General features: G+C 32.2%; 1 protein-coding gene across 1 annotated transcript; it reads right to left on the bottom strand.

Moving 5' to 3' along the window:
* Window positions 1-1367: 1367 nt before the first annotated feature.
* Window positions 1368-22166, bottom strand: LOC105249754 (putative uncharacterized protein DDB_G0271606). Its single transcript, XM_011255454.3, has 9 exons — window positions 21777-22166; window positions 14875-15132; window positions 4804-5019; window positions 4380-4558; window positions 3824-4121; window positions 3275-3718; window positions 2741-2968; window positions 2009-2288; window positions 1368-1766 (listed from the first exon to the last, which is right to left on the bottom strand). Exons 1-9 carry the CDS (start codon window positions 21891-21893, stop codon window positions 1669-1671), a joined length of 2118 nt encoding a protein of 705 aa, XP_011253756.2. The 5' UTR covers window positions 21894-22166; the 3' UTR covers window positions 1368-1668.
* Between the last annotated feature and the right edge of the window lie 607 nt (window positions 22167-22773).

Here is a 22773-nt window from a genome sequence, read left to right as displayed (position 1 = left end):
GATTTTATAAAATTTTACTTTTAATTGTTATAATTACCTCCATCATATGATTCGTCTTTAATTGGAAAAATAAGCTAATAATTAATTTAAATTTATGACAAATTTAAAACGCTATGATATATATTCGAATTCACATTAAAGAAATAATTATTATTCTAAGTTGCAATAGTTTTTAAATCGTTTTGATTTATATCCTTAAATGAATAAATATTTATGAGAAATACTTTCGAAAAATATTCATAAGTTTATCGAAATGATAATCGCAGAAAATAATAAATCACACGAGTTACTACAATGTCATATACAATAATTATAATAAAAAATGATTAAGTTGAACGCAGACATTAGATCTGTTAAATACAGTAAAAAACGAGCGCCGGACAATGAAATAGTGAAATATATTTAATTTTATTTAATATATATTAAAATATTAAAAATAAATTATATTTAAAGTATAATAAATGTTAATTATATTTAAAAAAATATATTTTTTTATTTTGTTCCTTATGTTGCGATATGTTTGTTCTTTTATTATTTTAGAATGTGTAAATGATTTGTATGCGTCCAGATGTACTATAAGGTATCAATTGAGTCAATATTGTACCACTTTATTACTTGTCATGAAAAAGAAAAAAAAACATAGAGTACATAGAGAATATAATTCAATAAAACATTCAAAGCTTAAAATTAATTTGTCGATAAACGCAAACAATATACAGGAATGTATTTTCATGAGTAATTAATCAAACTAAAATATATAATACACAATATTCTTGTGAATTAGCTTTTACGTAAAAGAATCGATTTTTATTTTTTTTCTACCATTTTGGAAGATGAAATGGGGATATGGAAAAAATAAACAAAACTGCAAAATTAATAACGTAATATAAAGACGAGATTATCGTACAGGCAAATGGCTAATAATTATATAATCATTCTTTAAAATAGAATTATACTTTTGCAGCGTTTGCAGCGTTTTTTATTTTTAAGGAGATTTATATAGAAGAATCACAGATCACTAAGCTATCTTTCTACTTTTCTTCTCTCTATGAAAGAATATAACGATATAATCAAGCCGATTTAAAAACTACTATTTATTGTCTGATCAACAGTTCGTGAGTTATTAAAATATATCTCAATTATATAACAGTTATATCTTTATAAATGATTTTCTATCTTGTATTTTTAGCCGATAAAGAAGGATAAATATTCTGAAATTAATTATGTGTCGTTGGAAACAAATATTATTCCTCGATAATATAAATAATCGTCAATTATATCTTTTTATTAGTACTTATCTGCCGCATGGGATATAAAAATATTGACTTTATATAATATTTTATATATGACGAAGAATAGTTTGTTGGTAAAATTCAAGATACCTCGATTATTTTCGAAAATCTCAGAATTTGGAATAACTTGGAGAAAAATTATTTAAATGTTATAGTTATATTATTAAAATATACCTTGAGTCAGGAAAATTTGATACAAGAAGATTGCAATTATTTTCCTTGCGTTTGTTTTATTCCTTAAGACCGCAACGATTGCAATCGTTTGACCAAAGTTTGTCGATGACGCGATTTTGAATCTTTTTTCTTCTTAATTTTTTATCTTAGACGGACTTAAAATCTCGTTCCGTCCGCGCGCACGGAAGTGCAGTTGCATCTTTTAGCACGCGCAGTCACAAGCGCAACGACGTACGCGTTTCTCACGACGATGAAGGAAGACTTCCTCTGGCACGGAGCGCACAGAACGTGGTTGGACATCTGTGAATAATTGAATATTTTTTTATTATCAATTTTGAAGTTTAATTACTTTTAATATATACAACTCCATTTAAATCTCTTTCTCTTTTTCTCTTTAATGTATATATTACATCTTACATCATTTGTATTTTCTAATAATATTGTTTATATCATTATAAATTTTCTCAAAGGAGATTTTTGCAACTATTAATGAATTAAAGATAGCAATAAAAAATTTCAAATCCAGATGAATTTTTACTTACAATGCGGACGGGTTTCTTCCTCTTGCATTGATTGGTGTTGTTGTTGTTGTTGTTGTTGTTGTTGTTGTTGTTGCGATTGTTGTTGTTCCTGTGGCTGCTGCTGTTGTTGCTGTTGAATCATCATGTGCACCTCCTGAGGCTGCTCTTGTTGTCGTTGTTCGGATTGTTGCTCCGTGGACTGGCCATCAGTCACATCGGCACGTGCTTCTACTGGTACCTCCAAGGACTCAACTGGTCTTAACGCAAATCTCGGAACAGGGAAAGCACGACCTTCTACGACCTATAATTCCAGAAATTGTTTTCTCTTAATTAATCTATTTTTATTAACTTCTTATTTATTAAGAACGACAGTATCAAATTATTCAATGCTTCGATAAAGAAACAAAAGAGATATTTCTTTAATTTAATTTCAAATATATAATAATTAAATAATTTTCATATATATTATCTATATTAATTCATTTAAAATGTTTTATCTTTACTTTAGAAATTAATTAAAATACATGATTTTATTTTTTATTTAAATAATATATCAAAAACATTAAATAATCCTTAATAAATACATTCTGAGATCGTAATCGATTTTTTAAATAAAAAATATAATATCTAGATTAAATTCATGTAGAATTTATTACATATTAAATATATTAAAGAATCTAATATTATACGATTATCTGAGAATTATCTGAGAATTAAAAAAATATTAAATAACGTCATTATTTATTATTTTACCTGGTGAATTATGTTGCGGATCTCCACAGGTACGGGGAAGTTTCTTTCGATTTCGTCACCTTCGTCCTCCGGACCTGGGAAAGGTTTCGCTTCCTGCTGTTCGTCGGCGCCATCCGGGCGTTGACGACCTTCAATATTTCCATGCTCGATCAAATTTCTCACTTCCACCGGAAGTGGGAACGGTCCTAATGGTATTGGTCTCGCGTTTTCCGGGAACGGCTTGAGTTCCTGTTAGCATATATGTTACAACATATGTTTACATACATAATAAATACGTTTTAATACATTTATTTATCACACATTTGCTAAGATAATTTATTGTAAAAATTTTATATCGTTAATTTTATATCAAAATTCTTACATAACTTTATTATCAAAATACATTAAATAAAACATATGTGAAATTATGATTCCTACATTCTTTCCAATTACTATTTTACGATTTAATGTAAATAATTTAATGTAAGATTTAAAGATAAATAATTTAGTGTAAGATAAGGTAAGATTTAATGTAAAATAAATAAGTAAACTTGCCTCACGACGTGCTCCGTCTGGTACCTGGGCCGGGAATGATCTAGCTTCGCCAGTGATGTGCTGGATGATATTCTTGATTTCTAATGGTACTTGCTGAATTATTCTTCTGATCTCGATAGGAATGCCCTGGAAAGGTGAGCGTGGCTTCTCAGGTGCAACTTGAGGCGGAGCAGGTGGTCTCTGTTCAGTCTGCGGGATCATCACGGGCGATGCTTGATGCATTCTGTGATCTTGAACCTGCGCCTCAGCTTGTGGAGGAGGCGGGGGCATCATGACCGGACCTTGCTGCTCCTGATTGTAAGTATTGAGAATTTGCTCGGGCTGCTGCTGATACATCACCGAGATTTGCGGTTCCTGACGAGACTCCGGAGAAATTGGTCGCATTCCTCTCAACGGGTCCATCGGGAAGTGACGCAGTTCGATAGGAATCTGACGCACCTCGATCTGCATTATCAATATGGCATAATTAACCACTGCATTGAATAAATTATTAATAGATAAATTCTATTTAGGTCAAGTTTATTACATCGCTCGACAAACAAAATTCACCTGTGGTCCCATTTGATTGTTCTGAGGTGGCATCATAGGCATTTGCGGACCCATTCGAGGTGGTCTCATCTCCATAGTTAGCTGAGGAAGATTACGGAGTTCAGGAGGAAGTATACCTGGCGGGATGTGATTCAATCCTCGTGGGTCGCTGAGCGGCAATTGCTGCATGTCGGGAACTTGATACTGTGTGTGTATTTGATATTGATGGTAGTTTGGATTCGGTTCCTGGGATTGAAGGGGAATTTGCACGGTGCCTAGAGGCACGATGATCGGAGTGAGCATTTCTTGCTCCTGTTGTCTACAAAAATAGAAACAATAATAATAAAGATGTTATACGCTTTATTTGTTTACTCATATAAAAATTATAACTCGTATAAAAATATTTAATTCTTTATTTCTGTTGCTTGTTTATTATTTTATTACTCGATAATTGTAAAAATGATTTTTTTGCAATGCAAGTTATTCATGTTGTCCGAACACTTTATCATTAGATCTTAACTTAATATCATTTACTCATCATTCAACGTCTTAATTTATATTTTCCTCTGTTACTTACTCCTGATTTGGATTGCCTGATTCACAAAGGATAGCAACCCGTTCGCCGCTCAGTCTTTGGAAACGCTGTGGATCAGTACTGTTATCTAAACCGTTGTCGCCAGTTCCGTCCATCACTTCATCGGCTCGTCGTCTTTCAACCACGCATGAAACTCTGCTACGAGCTTGCTGAATTAACGTCTGGAAGATTGAAATCACAATTCAAACAACTATGTCAATATCTTTGCAAAACTGGGTGGTATAAAAATTCTTAATAAAATTATATAAAGCTATATGATATTTTATATTATATGATATTAATGTAAAATTGTTATTATATGATAATTCTCTGATATGATAATTATATGATAATTAATATTACTTGTGAGGCAAGTGCATGAAAAAATTGGTTTCAACTTGTATAAGAATTGTAAGATGATATTTACGCCGGCAATGTCGTCGAGATCCAATTGAAGAGGAAGCTTAATGTGCACGGGAGGAAATTCATCGTCATCGTAATCGTCGTCATCATCGCTGCTGTCACTATCAGATTTTGAACTATTCTCTCCTTCTCCTTGGACCTTTATGTCCTTAGTATCGGGGACCTCTTTCTTCGTTGGCGCAGCAAGACTTTGCAGAGAATCCTTCGATTCGATAGATTCCTGCAAAGAAAATAGTCTTATTTAAATTCTGAGACATTCATAAATAATATTTTTTTGAAAAAAAGTCCTGTTTTTATCATTTATTTGAATGCATTATTGTATGTCTATATTATTAAAAAAATTAACCTTAAAGGGATATATCAATATATTATTTTATATTCAATTAAAATTTATAAATTAAATTTTAATTTTCTTATATTTAGTTTAATAACCTATTTATGTACACAAGTGTCATAGATGTTGAAAAAGTTTGTATTTATATACTGCGGTAATATACCAATGTACTCTTTAGATTATAATTCCAATAATAGTAATTTATTAAAAATCGAATAGTTAGTCTCTTCCTTAAAAAAATGGATCACTCTGTAATTTTTTATCTACCGTGAGAGAAACTTAAAAAATGTCAATAAAAAAAACGAGTATTCCTCGAGACTTCGAAAGCTGGACAAATATCACCGCGGCAATCATCATTCGTTGATGCAACTCGTCTTCCTGGTCGCGACATCGGGTCACCAGTGAAAGTAAACTCGCTTTATATTATTGTACTGTGACTTCGCCAACGATGGAAATCATATGCGAAGAAGGAAATATCTGAATATAAACGAAATAGTAGGATCTTAGCTCCGTATATTTCTTCTCATGAGAGATATCTAATCGGATAAAAATTAATATATAAATTTAGAAAAATGTATATATATATTTTTTAAATGACAAACTGTGTAATATAATATAATAATAATTAATATGGAAGAAAGAAATGGGATGTTCTGTGTAAATTTAGAACTAGTGCAGCTTCCGCTGACTTTCTCCAGTAAAAATTGCACGTAATTTCTTTTTTAAATCTCATAATATCTTCACAATAATAAGATTCACAATAATAACTGCAATAATGCAAATTAATACATGCATATTTCGTAAAAACGCACTTCTTCTCGTCGGCTGCGTTTCTGGGTCTCGTGCAATTACAATTTTGTGCAAGAGACTTGCCGATCCAAGCATGCCATTTCGTCCACTATTCTCATCGCATCCGGTAAAATGTCTAAATTGAGGACTACCGCAAATGCAGTATAAACATGTTGAAATGCTTCTTTCCACAAATATAATATATATGCTAGATATTTTTTCTTCCTAACGCATAGGCAATTGGTAATGAATGATTACAGTTTTGTGCAAGAAACACGCGTTGCAACAGCTGTACAATTGTGGATCATAACGACAATCGCTAACATTTGGGATGTCTGTCAACGCAATGAAATGTATTGTCGCAACATCGCGGCAGTTGTTGCAATTTTTAATAAACACTTTTTGTTATGAAACAGCTGAAGTATTATTTTCAAATATTATTTTAAAAATAGTTATTAAATTATGTTACGAAATTATATAAACAGCTAGAAGTATTTTCAAATAATGTTATTTCAAAAGCTGTCATTAAGTATATTAAATATCAATATAAAGTATATTAAATATCAATATAAAGAATATTCAAACAAGTAAGACAATCTCGTTTACATGCATGTATATGTTCTTTTTATGTTCAATATAATTACTAAAGTCATGGAGATACACGCTAATATGCTTAAAAGATTTAACCGGTAATAATCTGGGTACGAAGAAACGGGAACACGACTGAGCACTTTCCACTTGGGGAAATTGTGCCCAGGATGTAGAAAGGATTTCGCGATAGACCGGACGGGCGACACACAATCCGATCGTCTATTTAGAATGGCAATGAAACTCGATAAACTGCGGGAACACGCGTTATATATAACTTTGGGAGAGATAGTGCCTCGTGTATACACGTCCTGTGAAATAAATCGTGATACTAATTTCGCGTATAACAATGGGAACGCGACGAAGGAGGTTGACGTGACGCACCGTTCATTTCACGGCTTTATTAGAGAACGTGTCGTCTCTTAGCAAGTAATTATAATTTCCTGGGCATTCTCTAACGACCCCAAACTAGACAAGAAAGACTCTTTGAATCTTTTCTAGAGGATGTCTCTGAAAAGTTTCTAAAAAATATAATGAAGAAGAAATTATGAAAATTTATCAGATGGACGATTAAAATCTAATTTTATCATTTACACGAAACTCGTTAATTTATTCCCAGTTAAATATAATACTTTCCACAGTAATTAATTTTCCATTTAAATTCAGTTTAGTTCAATTTCAGAGAGAAAAGATCTGCACTGATCTACATCGTTTCTCGAACGTTGTGCTCAAAGTGCATAAAATTTCATGTCGAAGTAATTACGATACATATCTTTATATTGCTTGCTGCAACCTCTCGTTTAACGCAAAAATATTTCACTATAATATGTAATAATAATTAGATGGTCAATTAAATTGATAATTGCGATTATTAACCGTATCCATTAACCAACGAAAAATTAAATTTTTTCCATTCAGCTTTTTACACACATACAAGTGTATATATGCGAAATGCAACACATTGATCGTTGCGTGATACGTGTCATTCTTTTTTTAGACTTGCTGTATTACAGAACAATTATCCTGTGTACATAGCGATGTACAACCATGGCATGAAATCTCGCAGAAAAAGGGAAACGAGAGCTATGTTTCCACCCACTCAGGATTCACGAAGCGTGCGACATAGAAGAAATTGCCATTGTAATTTGCCGCAGCGATGACTCCATCGTAAAACGAATGGCTTTCTTTAGAAAACGCATCGGCTTCGATCTATCAATTAGCGAAACATTATAGTTATTTTATCGTCTTTAAGATGCGCTGGATAGCATTGCGAAACTATGCGACGCGATTTGTTGCAATTTTCAATCGCGACGTCAAGAGATTTATAAATCAAATGTCATTGATAAGATAGACGGAAATATGAGATAGCTTTATCTGTTTACTAATAAAATTATTATATTTTATTACATTTTTATTATATTTTAATTAATATATTTTGAATATATTTGTAATAGTTTTGTTATCTTTATTAATATTTGCTTGTTTTCTCATGCTTATGCGTCTTTCAATTTTTATACTTATTATTAAGAGAATAAAATATAATTAAAATTAATTTAAAAACTAGATCGTCTATTCACAACTTGAAATTTTTATTAATTAAAGCACTTGAATTTTCAAAATTAATAAACAGCTCCACGATTGTGTTTTAAAATTAAAATTAAAAATGTTGTCCTTCGTTAAAAGAAATGCATACATTGATTATCTAATAATACATATATAATAATATATACGTGACATGAGATTGTAAAGTTCTTACATATGGAGTAAATAGCACAGTCACTTGAATTCACTTAGCATAGAAGATATTGTGTACAAGAAGTCTTGCGTGCGAGCTAAATATATTCAAGTGTCCGTGTATTTCCTTCACAAGTTAATAATCATAATGCGCAGCGCTCTGAGATGCAAAGCGAAATTTATTCAATGAACAGAGGAGACTCTCGTCTAGATTCATTTATATCATTTATTATATCATATCACATTCATTTATATTACCGATCGACGATTCTCACGTATAAAAAAGGAAGAGTCGATCACAAGCAGAGGCAGATACGTATAAGTAACGAGTGAGTCAGAATTCTATTTTCTATCGATGACGATGGAGCGTGCACGAATGGCAGCGTATCCTGAGTATATTTAAAGAAAAAAACTGACAAACGAAATAACAATAACAGTCAATTCGACGAGAGAAAATCTGCTCAGAGAGCGTTCACCTCGCGTAACTGGCAACCCACTTTCATCCGAGTACGTTTTCCAAGTCTCGTTACTCCGAGATAAAACTCAGCAGCATCCTGACGATATCCTGAAAATATCGTCGCATGAAATTTACGAGAAAAATTATTAATACAATTTTGTCGAGAGTTGCGTAACTTTTATTTTTAACTTTTAATTTTAGGTCGTACATTTTCATAATAGTTAACGTATAATTAATGGCATTTGAAAATATAATTCTCACTTTATTGTGATGTGTAAGTATTGAACAAAGATATCTTTGTTGAAGAATTGAATGATTTATCTAACAATTTATCTAACAATTATGAGCAATTTACCGGTTTCCATGCTATTGTGCATATGTTAGATAAATGTGTACATAAAATTTCAAAACTTAGAAATTCTCAAGTAGAATTTTTCAATAGGAATTTTTTAAAAATCACGAAATGCATACAAGCTGAAAATATAAAAAAAAATTTTAAAGTCAAATGACCTTTATAAAGATATTTATAATTCAACTTCATATAATCATTTTCGTTTATTGCAAAATAGGAAACTTATAAAGTCCGGCTATAAAATCCGAGAATAATTTGCGACGAACATGGACATGCAATTATTAATTTGCACTTATGACTCACTGCAAATTAAGGGTATCGTGTTCAAGGATGATCCTTGAAACAACGTTGCTTCAAAAATATGGACAAAACATCTATTTAAAGCATTGAGGAAGTTTCTTTTTCATTGTAAAATTGTTGGTGATTAATGTCAAGGTGATTAAAGCAAACAGAGAATAATTATACTCTTTAGATACACTCTTATAGAATTCTCGATAAGCAATTTCATTCCTGATAATAAATTTTCTCAGAATTAATATCTCTCTTAGATATGAAATAAATAAATTTGCGAATAATAATTTTTATGTCACAATAATCAGTTTCAATAGTTAATAATTTTATTTATTATTTTTGCAAGTATTTATTTTCTAATAAACTTTCTTTTGCTCTTTTATCGAAAAATTATCCGGTGTTTTAGATCTTTTGATGTTCACGATCCGCAGTTCGTAATCGATCTCACCAGATTTCATCGACCCCAGGATGACCGATTTTCACCTTTGCACGACCGTACATGAGTGCTTTTACATTCTCGCGATGTACTTATACCGATCTTACTTTCTATCGGTCGCCATAAACGGACCGGAAATGACTACTATATAGTAATGAGCCATCATATACGATGACATTCATCGACATGGGAAATAATTGATCTACTGAATTTCTCTGTCGAGTAGAGAAATAACGCGTGTCCTATTTTTCGTTAATATTAATTCAAGTTGATTAAGATGAAGCAATTCCCTCAAGTGATGATCAATTATCAAGAATTGGGGACTCCGTAAATACTCCGAGTATTCTCGCGAAAACATTGATTATCTAGGCACCGCAAGACTCGTGAAAACAATCCTATTTAAGAGAGCCAGTTTCTCGCGAACGAGAGAAATTGATTAACGACAAAGGAGAAAATACATTGCACGATTGAGCGCGCCGCTTCCGCGATTGTTTAATGAGCACTCGAGTCTCGTCTAACGGAAGCTAAATGATTGACGACGGACAATGTGCTACGAGCTTTACTTTAAAAGAAGCTGATGCCAGTATACTTGATTTATATTTGTACATAATAAAATAAATAACACGTTTGAAAAGCAGAGATAAATAAAATATTCTCGAATATCTAACAAGATAATAAATTTATAATTAATTGTTTAATTGTTAATATTTATAGATAATTAATTGTTTAATTGTTAATATTTATAAATTTAGAAACACAAACAAAAAGAAATTAATCAAGTTTTAAAAAAATGAACGGAGAACTTTGTCGTCGTTAATCGAGATTGTAAAAGTGAACGATCGCGAATGATCGATTTGCAAATCCGAGTGGCTCGTTCGTCGATCTACGATCGCAATCGCATACGAGGAACGCACAAGAAGCCGAATTACGTAATTCCTTGGTTGCGGTTCTCCTTGAACGCGCTTGGCTCCTGGCACCGCTTCGCGCCAGTTTCATCGCGTTTCGTTTTCTTTGCGCTTAAACTCGCAGACGCGATCGGAACGTGTCTCTTCGAAAGTCCACATCCTATTTTTTATACGACGACTTCGTCACTTTACCACCGGAATTAATCGCCGTAGTCTACGTGTCGGCATGTTCCCGCGCGTTTCTTTCCGCGCTCGCGGCGATGAGAGATCGCGTCGCGGATTCATATATGATGGGAATAATGATGCGCGAAAAAAAATCGCGATCTTTGTGTGCGCGTCATGCGTCAATTGTCAGTCAACTCTGGACTAGGAAGAGATATAATCTCACTAGGATCTATACGCGCCGATTATAATCTCGTGACGCGTTCATGAGCGAAAGTATGGTTGTGATTTAGGGAGAATGTCAGATAGCGTACGTCTAGATAAACGGGAGATTCGAAGTAAAAGTTATATCTGAATAGCGAATATCTGAGATAAAATATCTTTCGCGTATTCGTTAATATTTGTAAACTTGAATTTTAAACACGCTATAAAATACTTCATAAATATTATCTTTTTAATAGTATTAAATCTAATGGCACATATACATACAGCTAACAATCCCAATATTGTATTTAACAAATAAACCTCAAGATTTTAGACTGGAATCTCACAAAGAGAATCGCCAAATAAGCTTAATATGTATGTATAAGTTTTTAGATGTTCCAGCTGTTGAATGTATAATATTGTTTTAGTATAATCTTTTCTGAACGATTCGCCAATTACTACTGTTGTCACGCGCGATTAAGTGATAATCGCTTTGTCTTCGGTTTAACCTTGAGTCTCGACTTAAGCAGAAACAGATCAAGCGAGAAATATAAGTTAAAGAAATTTTTTTATTGAGAATTTTATAATTTTTACTATAATAAATGCGAGTATATACTTACTATTCTCAATTAAATGTTTAAATTGACATCTTTAATATTAAGATAAATTTGCTGTTTGTGAACTATACGAAAATTACATCTTACGTGCAATTTTCGCAATTCTGTTGTCGTTAATAAACACAGCGAGATTATAGCAACGTAATCTCCGAAGTAAACGCTGTACTATTATCTTCTAAGCTTCCATCATTTTCCTACTTTAGTGAGATACAAATTGAGTAGCATACGTGAACGTTGTGGGAGTTTATTATATGTCAATTATATGTCTCTTGTAAAATTTCGGACTCTTAACCGACACAGAAAGAGAAAGACAGAGACATTTTCCAATTTCCTGGTTTCAAGAGCATTTTCAAGCTATTGCATTCTTATTTTACGTAAGACGTTCGTTCTCAATTTCTCCGAGACGAGCAAGCCAACGTGGCATCGTCGTCGCGTGCAGATACAGTAAAAGTCAAACGATAATAATGCAATGCATTTCCCGTCGAAACCTTATTATTTCTGCCAATTTAATGAACATGCATAACGTTATCCGAGCGATTGAAAATTACTTCGTGACTTTCTCGAATTTCGGCGCATGGCAACGTAGAAATATTTTTATTATCTGTCCTGTGTAATCCGCCCCTTCCACGCAATAAATAGTTCTCATGCCAATTTAAGTGCACATCTACAAAGCACCAAGCCTCTTTCTTTCTCTCTTTCTCTTTCTTTCTCCCTCATGCTCTCTTGACGAGATGCATAAAAGAATACACTTGTAAATCGCTTTACGCTTTCTAAATTTGCGATATTTTATGCTTAATTCCCTCATTAGCATCTGACTGTTCATAATTTCCAATAGACATATCGGCGAGGCGTGTGCAACTTTCTTTGTTGGACGAGCCGATTGCTAAATGTGTGAAATTTGGCAAGTGTTTGTATCTGTATAAATGCGATAAAGAGTAATAAATAAATAAAAGAGTAATAATCAAATAAAAACATTCGGGAAAAAATGCAATATCAACAAAAAACAATTATTTGGTAATCTTCAAGAAACATATTTTACCATTACGCAATAGCTGAAAAAAAAAAAACAAAAAAATTTATGTTGCATTTAAAAAGAGAATTTTAACTTTTGTTAAATTGTTTTATATTTACACATACAAAAGTTGTCATTTGTAGATATATATGTTGATATCAATATTAAAATAAACGTAAGTATTAAAATTAAATATTAAATATTAATTAATCAGTATATTATAAATTGAAAATATTAAAATAGATGTACAATGGACACTAAACGCAATATTAATAAAATATTATATATAGTACATGCAAGTCGCAATCGATAATCACTTCACATAATTGTTGTTCACAAGTCACGCACGCGATCGGATAATTTTATAATTGTGTACTTCCTGAAGAAATCCTACACTACAATTATTCGTTACACTTACTTACTTTGTTTGATATAATATAAATTAACAATTTATTTTTATTAATCTCACACACATTTTTTTGATAGATAAAATTTCTCTACTCTTACTGTAATAATCGATTCGTAGATTGGCCCTAATTGTCGATTCTAAATAAGCTGTAAATCATATTTTGTGGTTGGAATGGCTGAGAAGCTTCGATAAATTTAGGCAGATATCAGTAATCATTATACTAGTAATATTAGCAAATACCACAAAAATGGGCGTAACCACGATAGATCAGACATGATTCTTTCTTTCGAACGCCATGAAAAGCCATTCACTTTATCTATTCTGTTGATATAATAACGGTAAATGTCTTTCAAACTTTAACATAATTATTAGCAAAAGCTATTAATCGACATTTACTCTTAGCAAGACAATTGGATTCAAAGCTTAAAAGTCAAGACATCCAATGCTCTAAACATTTCTATGAAATGCAATTTCTTTTCTAGGTAAAAGAATGAGGACAACTATTACTCTAAACTAGATTGTACTTCAATTTTTATTTAAAATAAATGTTTATAACGCTTAGATTATGAATATGCGAAAAGTTTCCAGATGGACTGAGTTACTGTATTAGAGAAAATGGCCGGTAAAATAAGTATTTCCCTTATAAAGGTAAAAATTAAAATTTTTATAAGGATAAAAAAATTAAACTTTGTCCAAGAATTAAGTCCAATCTCCAGAAAAAATTTGAAGCAACACTTGTCCGTATTCTTCTCAGAAAATATAAATCCCAATATTAAATATTCAAATAAATTTAGAAGGAAAGATAGAATCTGTGAATGAACATCTGTTCATTATGTACAGATTCGTTAGATCCGCGAAATGCAAATCCTACGTCACGTTTTATTAGCTCACGTTTATCGCTTCAATTCTTCAAATCTTTGAACGCATATTCTGCGTTGTGACTTACGAAAGCAAATTTGCGTTTTTTTTTTTAAACCAGAGAACGCGAGAACACGGGTGTTAATTGCATTAACGGCATCGCACTAACGTTTCTCACTTTCGATCGTAAAGAACGCGCTGGGCGATTCTTCCGTCAATCGATTCTTTTTACGATCCGTCGAACATGATCGTCGCGAGATGAAAATTTAGAGAAATCTTTGTGGAAATCATCACCGTGAATGTAACGAACTGAAAGCTACGGCATCGGCTGCGTTTTTGCGTTGAATTTAATAATTAAACGAGAAATCCGTCGGTATGGACCGAATCACTTTCTTTGCTACGAAAAATTAATAGGACCATCGACGCGATTTCTCCATAACGACTACAAGCAGATCGAGAATCGTCGAAATCGCTCATCTCTGGACGATAATCATGTGTTTGCAGCTATATTTTCGGAAGGAATGTCGATAACGGCGGTCAGAAAATTACGGTGAATCCTGTTTTACTCTATTCTTTCTATATAATTACATTCGTTTGACACACTTACCTTGAGATCTGTGCAATTGAATCGCTGTGATCGCCATGAGTTAAATTCACAATCTACCGATAACAAGATCAATGCTAATTTTCGTTATTATTACGAGAAATCTCGAACATTGTGGGAAGAAGCATTTGATATGTGGAATTACATTTATCTTTTTATATCGAATATGTATGTTTTGAATATTCTTTTCTCATATGTAATAACATTATGAAATGATAAATATATTTATATCTCATTTTTATATCTTGTAAATAAATCAAATATTTTATATAATATAATTTAATTGAATCTCGTTATGTTATCATATTCTTTGGTATTCTTACCTGCACTAAAGCTTCCGGCTGCAGATGCTTGAGGAATTCACCTTGCGGCTGATACATGCCGGAAGTCTGCTGTTGCTGCTGCAGCTTCAGTTCCGCTTGCATCGCCGCAATCGATTCCGGCGTGCAGGAGGCTCTAGCCTGAACCCAGGATGCCGCCAGGATGAAGCTTCCAAGCACCACAGACATCGTGATTAGAGTAACAGCGGCGATCCTGGCGATCTGAACTGCCGTGCTCTTCATTGGCGGTCTCATGTACGCCTGTAAAAAATATTAATTTATTCGTCGGAAACATTTTAAAAGGGTTTAATATACTTTTTTTATTAGAGAATCATGGACAAATAAATAGCGATAAATTCACTATTTTTAACATTAACGTTTTAAGCGACAACCGCAAAGAGAACGTCAAAGGAGAGTGCGAAACGACAAAAGGCCTCGACTCAGTTGGTTAACCAGCGTGAAGTCCCATGTATTATTGTATGCGTGCGCATTGAGAAGAATACCAGCATCGCTCTGTGACAAAAGTGCAATAGAAACGTATGTGTTCGTATGTGCAGTTTCGCGAATGTGAACACGAACAAATCGCACTTTATCGCGGTTTCCCGCGCCTAGTTGCAACGATAGAGGAGGGAGAAAGGTGATTATGTAAAATCTTGTATATGTGTTTATTCATTTTCAGTCGATTCAATAGATATCGCGAAAATGCAAATTACGATTTTCCTTAACGAGGAATTTTCTCAAGTTATGTTAAAGCTAAAGTTATTTTATATCGGAAATGCATTGTAAATATATATTCTCTTCAATTTACATACTGGATTTTAAAAATATTATTTGTATATTTTCATTAACTTCTACCGAGATTCATCTGTTAATTTCTATATCCATCTTATCTGTTAAAATATATAATAAATTAAATATTTCTACAATAAATACGCACATATATATATAATTAATAACGTCCATGACATCGAATGACAAACTCGTGCCTCGCGATAGAGTGGATTAATGACAGCTGAAAAAACTACTACGTCGTCATTTAACTCCTTCGAGAAAAGTCTGATAAAATACATCTGACGCGTGATAACTGTACCTTGACATTATTATAGCGCGGCGCGAACCCGTTTTGACGCTTGACGCCTTTGTAGATCATGTTCGCCACTATATTACGCGAAATTCGTCGATTGAATGACCTGTATGATCTTTATATTATTATAATTATACTATATTATATATTCGGAGATGTCAATCGAGATGAACGTCGGATCTTCTACATTGATTTCGAAATAAAAAGTACATTTTTAATGGTCCATCCGCTTCATACAAGATGGATCAAATATTTTTACAAATATTTTTAGCACATTATATCGGAATAATTTTCGGATACTCTTCAGTATGAAAATTTCCCTGCGGAAGATGTGTGTGAGACTTGCACCACAGACTGTACTTGTACATACAATTCGTAATGACCTCGATGCGGATGGACGACTCGGGTGAGAGGCTTCCAAGAGATAGTAGGCCATCCGAGACTGGCTTTATGCCGCGCTATCTATCTGACAAAAGTAAACAGGTACTGTTGCCAGGCATTTAAGGCGAAAAAAATTATTATTTATTCTTTGGAGACGAATCTCTCGGTTTGTCCTCCACTCGTGAGTCATTGACATCCGCTGAGTTCATGGAAAGCGTTCCGGAACAATGGTTAATCGTCGCGAACTGGTTCCGATGATAGAAACGCGATAGAGAAAATAATCGTGATTTTATAAATTTAATCGAAATCAGTCGTAAGCGATAATCCATATAAATTATATCGTGTGATGAATCAAATTTTTTATATTTAATTAATAGAAAATCTGATTTCGATGCTCTAATAAATCTTGAAACATGCCTTCGAAGATGACAATCCATCTCAATCAATCTCAAAGACTGTAATTCCTATGTCATGTGATCGACGTAGTATAGTTTTGTGAGACATCGATAACGTTTTGCACTTTCTCTCTAATATACCAGTGTACGATGCAGGCTGCACGCTTAAAATTAACGAATGAAAGTAAGTTTTCAAATCATTATTAATCTCTTTAAATTATTGCATATGTACTCATAAACGTGCTTTTTTGCTTCGCATTGGATGAGTATGGTATATATTTTGCATGAAAAATACGAGTATAAAAAAATTATACATTACATTGTATTATTTTTTCTCTGACATACATTTCTAAACTTTCATATATTATTTAAATATTATACATATGTATTTTAATACCCGCTTTTCTTCAGATTATTCTTTTTCACTTCTTTTAATGTTTTTATTTTTAAGAAAATATATAATCAATCATTTGTAAAAAATTTTCTATAATTTTGTAATTTAATAGAAAATTTTTATTCTGTTGCTTAATTTGAGAAATATAATCGGATTATTAAAACATGTGAGTAAACGATAAACTTTCATTGAAACAATTAAAAATCGCGAAAAAAATCCGCTTCGTATATTTCTCCTGTATACTTCTTCGAAAACTTCGTTCAAGTTCGTCTTATGTAAGTGCAGACTGCGTACCACCATTATACATATATACATATATACGCGCGAATAAATAAATGTCAATAATGTGTAAGAAAGAGAGAGAGAAACGAAAATGCGGAGGTGTTCAGGGACGAATATTTTTTTGTTCAAGCACTTTATTTACAAGCCAGATTGAGAAACGCGAGGAAAAACATTGTAAAATATTATATAATATGTGTACAGTTAGAGGTATATTATATTGTGTTCATCCATAAGTCTTTAAAAGTTAAGATGTAAAATTCTCTCTTAAGTACGCCGTACAATTAAAAAGAATTTCTTACGCAATCAAGACTTGTATCTTGGGACATAATATATTATTTAATAGAAAAACATAATTTATTGTCACAGGCCGGTGATACGCGTGGCAGAACAATCATTGTTGCTGACAGCATAAGCGGAAATGACCTTCTGGTTTATGGAGATGAGGGGCTTGAACCCATAAAAAAATAAGATAATATGATTTCTTTATAGTGCATATTACTAATGAGAATTAGTACGCTTACGTCGGCGTCGATATTATTCCAGGTTCGTTTCGCGCGTTGAAATCTCCGGAAAGTTCGACGCGCAAGTTAAACCTCAGTGAATGAATGGCTGATTACTCAATAGTGAAACGAAATGCGAAACATGCTATTTAGCTTCGTTACAAGAATCTTGCGCTTGATGCAAAACAACTAAAAAACTATTCAAGAAGATATTTATTCACGCGAAAACGTTATATAAGAGAAGCATTTTATATAAATGGTTTTGCTTCCTCTTTAATATTTATTAGATATGTATTTCTGATTTTATTTTCTTAATATCTATTTAAATCAGATACGTTCACAATTTTTTACAAGAATTCTAATTAATTCATATTAATAGTATTATTAAATTGTTTCTTTTTTAATAATCAAAATTTAAAACGACTTTGTTAATGATTTTTTTATGATTTCGCAAAATTTGCTGAGTATCGTATATTTGTATATATTTGGAGAAAGACAAAAAGAGAGAATATGGAATGGCCAACAAATTCGGCATTCAAGGCCTTTGCGAGTTCATAAACAGCGATGTCATTCCGACGATAAAACGAGTTTCGAAAGCTTTGTTTCACTTCTCATATATTCTCCTCCTTGAGGTTTAATTTTCCTCTTGTATTCAAGCCATGTTTCATACATAAACTGTACTTTTTCTTAAAACGAATATGTGATTTTTTGGAAAAAAATACTCTTTATCAAATTAAAAATTGACAGAAAGCAAATTCTCTTATATTCTTTACTCCTATCGCTTATTATTCTGTATTAATTTTTTATGGTTTAACAGTAAATATTTTATTATCGTAATAATTTGGCTATTAGCAAAAATTCGTGATATAATTACATAATTAAAATTCGTGATAATTACATAATTATTTGAAGTGATAATAAAAAGTATTCATATTAAGAAAATATTTTTAAATGAAAATATTTTTTTTGCCTAGAGTAAGAAAAATTCAAGATTTTATGTAAAATATCTCAAAACATATATTATTGAAATCATTAAACTCTTTTATTATCTGGAGTAAATCTGATCATTGAAATTGTAATTTTCCACTTTTTATACTGTACATATATATTCGTTCAAATAGGATGACAAATAGAAAGTTAAATATTCTCAGGAAGATAATATACAATTACAATTTATTTGCTGTGTTTTTTTCTCTCGTTAGTCAATTAAGTTAATTCTTAACGATATTCGCGTTTTTTTCTCCATGGCGGAAATGTACGCGTCTCTTGGAATGTAATACATATTTACGTTTTTTTTTGTAAAATTAAGAATCATACATTCTTTTACTTGTTATAATTACTGTAATTAAATTCTCCTTATTTTCCAGTCTAACTCTTGTTATCTAGTTCAAGTAACATTTTTGTTTAATAATTGCATTCCTCTTTTAATTTTTTTTTAAAAAGAATGTATGCATTTTTCAATTGTACGTATAAAAATACATTTTACAGAAATGTGAAATAATGAAGAAATAAAGTAAAATTTTCTCTTCTTTCGGCGAATAAAAAAAAATATTTATTTTGAACGCGTAGATTTCAATTGTTAATGAAATGTATTTTAGATTACTTTTCTTTATATCGTTATCTTTAATTATTATCCACTATTTTCAATCTTAGTTTGAAAGACGATCGAACAAACAATAATAATGAACAATCACGCAAATGTACAATCACTGTTGGAGTGCGATTACGAGTTCCGTGCAATTATGTTACAAAACAACTTTCGCGGAAGTGATGTACAATTTATTTGTGCGTTTTTTTTTTTGTGAATACAATTTTGTAATTGAAGAGCTTATGATTTCGATAGATTAATTTAAAATCGTTAAATTAATATTTTTCAATTACGTGTGAATTAGATTTGCATCAAAACTTGCGACTTTATTATAAATTCCAGCATCCAAATGATCGAGAAATAAATAAAAGACAAAAAAATGATAACATTGTAAGGAAAATATTCAATAATATCTATCGATGTTACCTTGAAGATTACTTTTTTAAATAAGTAATTGAAGATTACTTTTTTAAATAAGTAATTTTTTTAAATAATGGTAATTTCTAAGATTGCACGCCATTTGTTATGCTTCATGCTATATTATGTATAAGCTGTGTTCTTTATATCGTTAATGCATTTTCAAGGAAAATCACGTAACTCGCTGAATATCCTTTTTCTCTATATCTATTTTTGATGTCCTTCGGAGATCCTTCGATACACCTCTATATGTGTTTTATATCTCGATTGATCGAGTCTCGCACGTTATCTTTGCAGAAACACAAATGAGAATGGATTCTCTACAATAACAATTGTTTGATCCTACTATCCGATATTGAATTTTGATTTGCAAATAATTAAATTTCACTCGACGATCCAAAGCGCGAATCGAAAGACGCAAGTGCGTTACAATATACGATATTGCAACGTCAGCTGTATCAATCTGTGAGATGCTATATTTATATTGCTAATTGTTTACATTCAGCTCATCGATTTAAATCAAGCTAAACAAATTTATGCGTATCACGCGTGCTCCTTTATGACTCATTGCTTCGAGTTTAATGATGGAAAACAACAGTAATCGTGACAATAGCGAAAGTTATAAATATTCATTCTCGAAATGAAATATTCATATTTGTATTTTCTGATAATATAGATTTACATAAAAGGTGTTCATGAAAAAAAAATATACTTTTAAGAATACATATTATCGACTTGTTTCGATCTTTATATTTCCTCCCCGTTAAATTTCTAAAATTATTTTAGATGTCCTGAAATCGTTCCAAGAAAATTAATAATAACAATCGAGGATGTGGATCGTAAACGAGAAATCTATTGATTGCCATTATTATCGATAACGACAAAGAGTAATTATGTAAAGGCAAGTAGAGTCGCGTGGTTCATCCGATCCGACAAACAAAGGGTATATCATGAGAAATCCTGCAATTTCTTCGTTGTAATTCTCTTTCTTATTATAGTGGCAATATTCAATTATACCATATAGTGCCAATTTTCGAACTACAATTACCTCCACACTACATTCGCTATTACATGCTATTTTTCTATTCAGGGGAACAACCGCACGTGTACAAAATTATTCGCCGTTTTAGTCGTCGTAATTATGACTTGATGAACGATTTCATGTTCATCAAGGCCAACATCATGTTTTGCTCCATGATATATTTCGTATCTATACATAGCAAGTCACATTAGTAAGCTATCTTTTTAATTGCAGTTATATTTAAGAAAAATTCTAGTAGATAAAAAAAAGATAAATGTCGCCTATTATTACTGTATTTAAATATGCTGGAAAATTGTAGTTTTGATGTATGATGAATATATATGAGTAATATGTATGTAAATGATTATCTTTTTATAATCGAATATTTTTTAATTTTAAATGAAACAATAATTGCGATTTTAAATTTTTTTACGTACAAATTTTTTTAGCTACATTTTCATATTTTTGTTTTTTTTTAAGTATTAATGCTAGCAATAATATTTGCACAGGTGTAAAAATGTGGTAATTCTTGTCGTCATTCGCATAGCTTCAGCTTCATGAATTTTTATACATTATTTGAAAGTCCATTTATCAATATAAAGTTCATAAAAAATGTAGAAGATAACATATGGTTTTGATTCAAAAATGAATCTTTAAGTTCTCATTGATTTAAGATCTTTCTTAGATTTCTCTAGTTTGAGAATTGTAAAATAAAATTCTTTAGAGATGTTGAAAATTATGACAAATAATGATCTCTCTCGTTTTGTTCGATAAAAAAATTTCAAGCTGGCCGAAGAATAAACAGATAAGAAATGAATTTCTAATCCGTAGGCGAAAGCTTACCGGTGGCGGTTCGGCGGTGGAATAGACCTCGCTAGGCGCATAGTGGCTATGAGTCTGCGGCATCTTCTCCGAGACGACGGCGACGGTCGCCAGGGAGTCCGGTTGTTCCTTCTCCATTGTATTTTCGCCTCCTCGATTCGACTTAATCCACGTAGCACAAAACGACCGGTCGAACGACCCGGAACGTCAATCTCTCTCTCTTTCTCTCTTTTTTCTTCTTCCTGAACCGATCGACTGTCTCTCTTTCTCTGTCTCGATTATTTTAAAACTCTCTACGCTCCGATCTGTCACCCGGTGTCGATGGCTCGACGGGTCGACGAGCAGTGAGCGTCGAGGAAGCGCTGACACCGCTAGCTTAGAGATGCCCCCACCTCTAAACTGACGTGCACTACCTTCGGCCACCACGTTACCTTCTGGTACCAAGGTGTACCTCCTCCGCGCCGGTCGTCGGTGGTAGTGTTCTTGTTGCTGGACTTTCTAAACACCATGTGTGTGCGAGCACACGAGCATGAGTGAACGTGAACGGTTCGTTGCTATACACTTGCGGCACGCTATGCTCCTGTGGATAGCAACACTGCGATTGACGATGGTTTTGCAACATTTTTTTGCCTCGTTCCTTTTTAATTTATAATAAATAAAATCACGCGATCGATAATTGAACGTATATATGTTTCAATTTCTTATCTCTACGTTTATTTACATTTTTATTCGCTATTTATCATAATCGGAGCGCGTTATGATATGAATTTTTTACAAATGATTAATTGATACGATTTTTTAATGACAACGATCGCGTGCGGAATAGAAATGACGTTATCGACTCCATTGCAATTCGCAGGAAGTGACAGTCGGAGAGGGCAAAGAAGTTTATATTACAACGGTAATATATGATACATGATCGTGTGTCTATGTGTCTGAGCAGAGAGTTGGTGGGAGTCTAACATCGCTCTCGAAAGAAGAAACATCGAGAAAGCACCCTCGTTCATAATAATGTATA

The sequence above is a fragment of the Camponotus floridanus genome, unplaced genomic scaffold (assembly GCF_003227725.1).
Source record: "Camponotus floridanus strain SB8 unplaced genomic scaffold, Cflo_v7.5 scaffold25, whole genome shotgun sequence".
Classification (NCBI taxonomy): Eukaryota; Metazoa; Arthropoda; class Insecta; order Hymenoptera; family Formicidae; genus Camponotus; species Camponotus floridanus.
Note: the sequence above shows the minus strand (reverse complement) of the source record. Positions and strands in the feature narration are given on the sequence as shown.

Bases quoted from the DNA above. Each gene is read 5' to 3' on its own strand.
- LOC105249754 (XM_011255454.3), bottom strand. From the start codon at position 21,893: ATGGAGAAGGAACAACCGGACTCCCTGGCGACCGTCGCCGTCGTCTCG. The intron at 5,020-14,874 runs GTAAGAATACCA...TTTTCTTTGCAG, and splicing joins AGCCGGAAGCTTTAGTGCAG to GAATCTATCGAATCGAAGGA. The intron at 1,767-2,008 runs GTAAGTAAAAAT...AATTATTCACAG, and splicing joins GGAAGAAACCCGTCCGCATT to ATGTCCAACCACGTTCTGTG.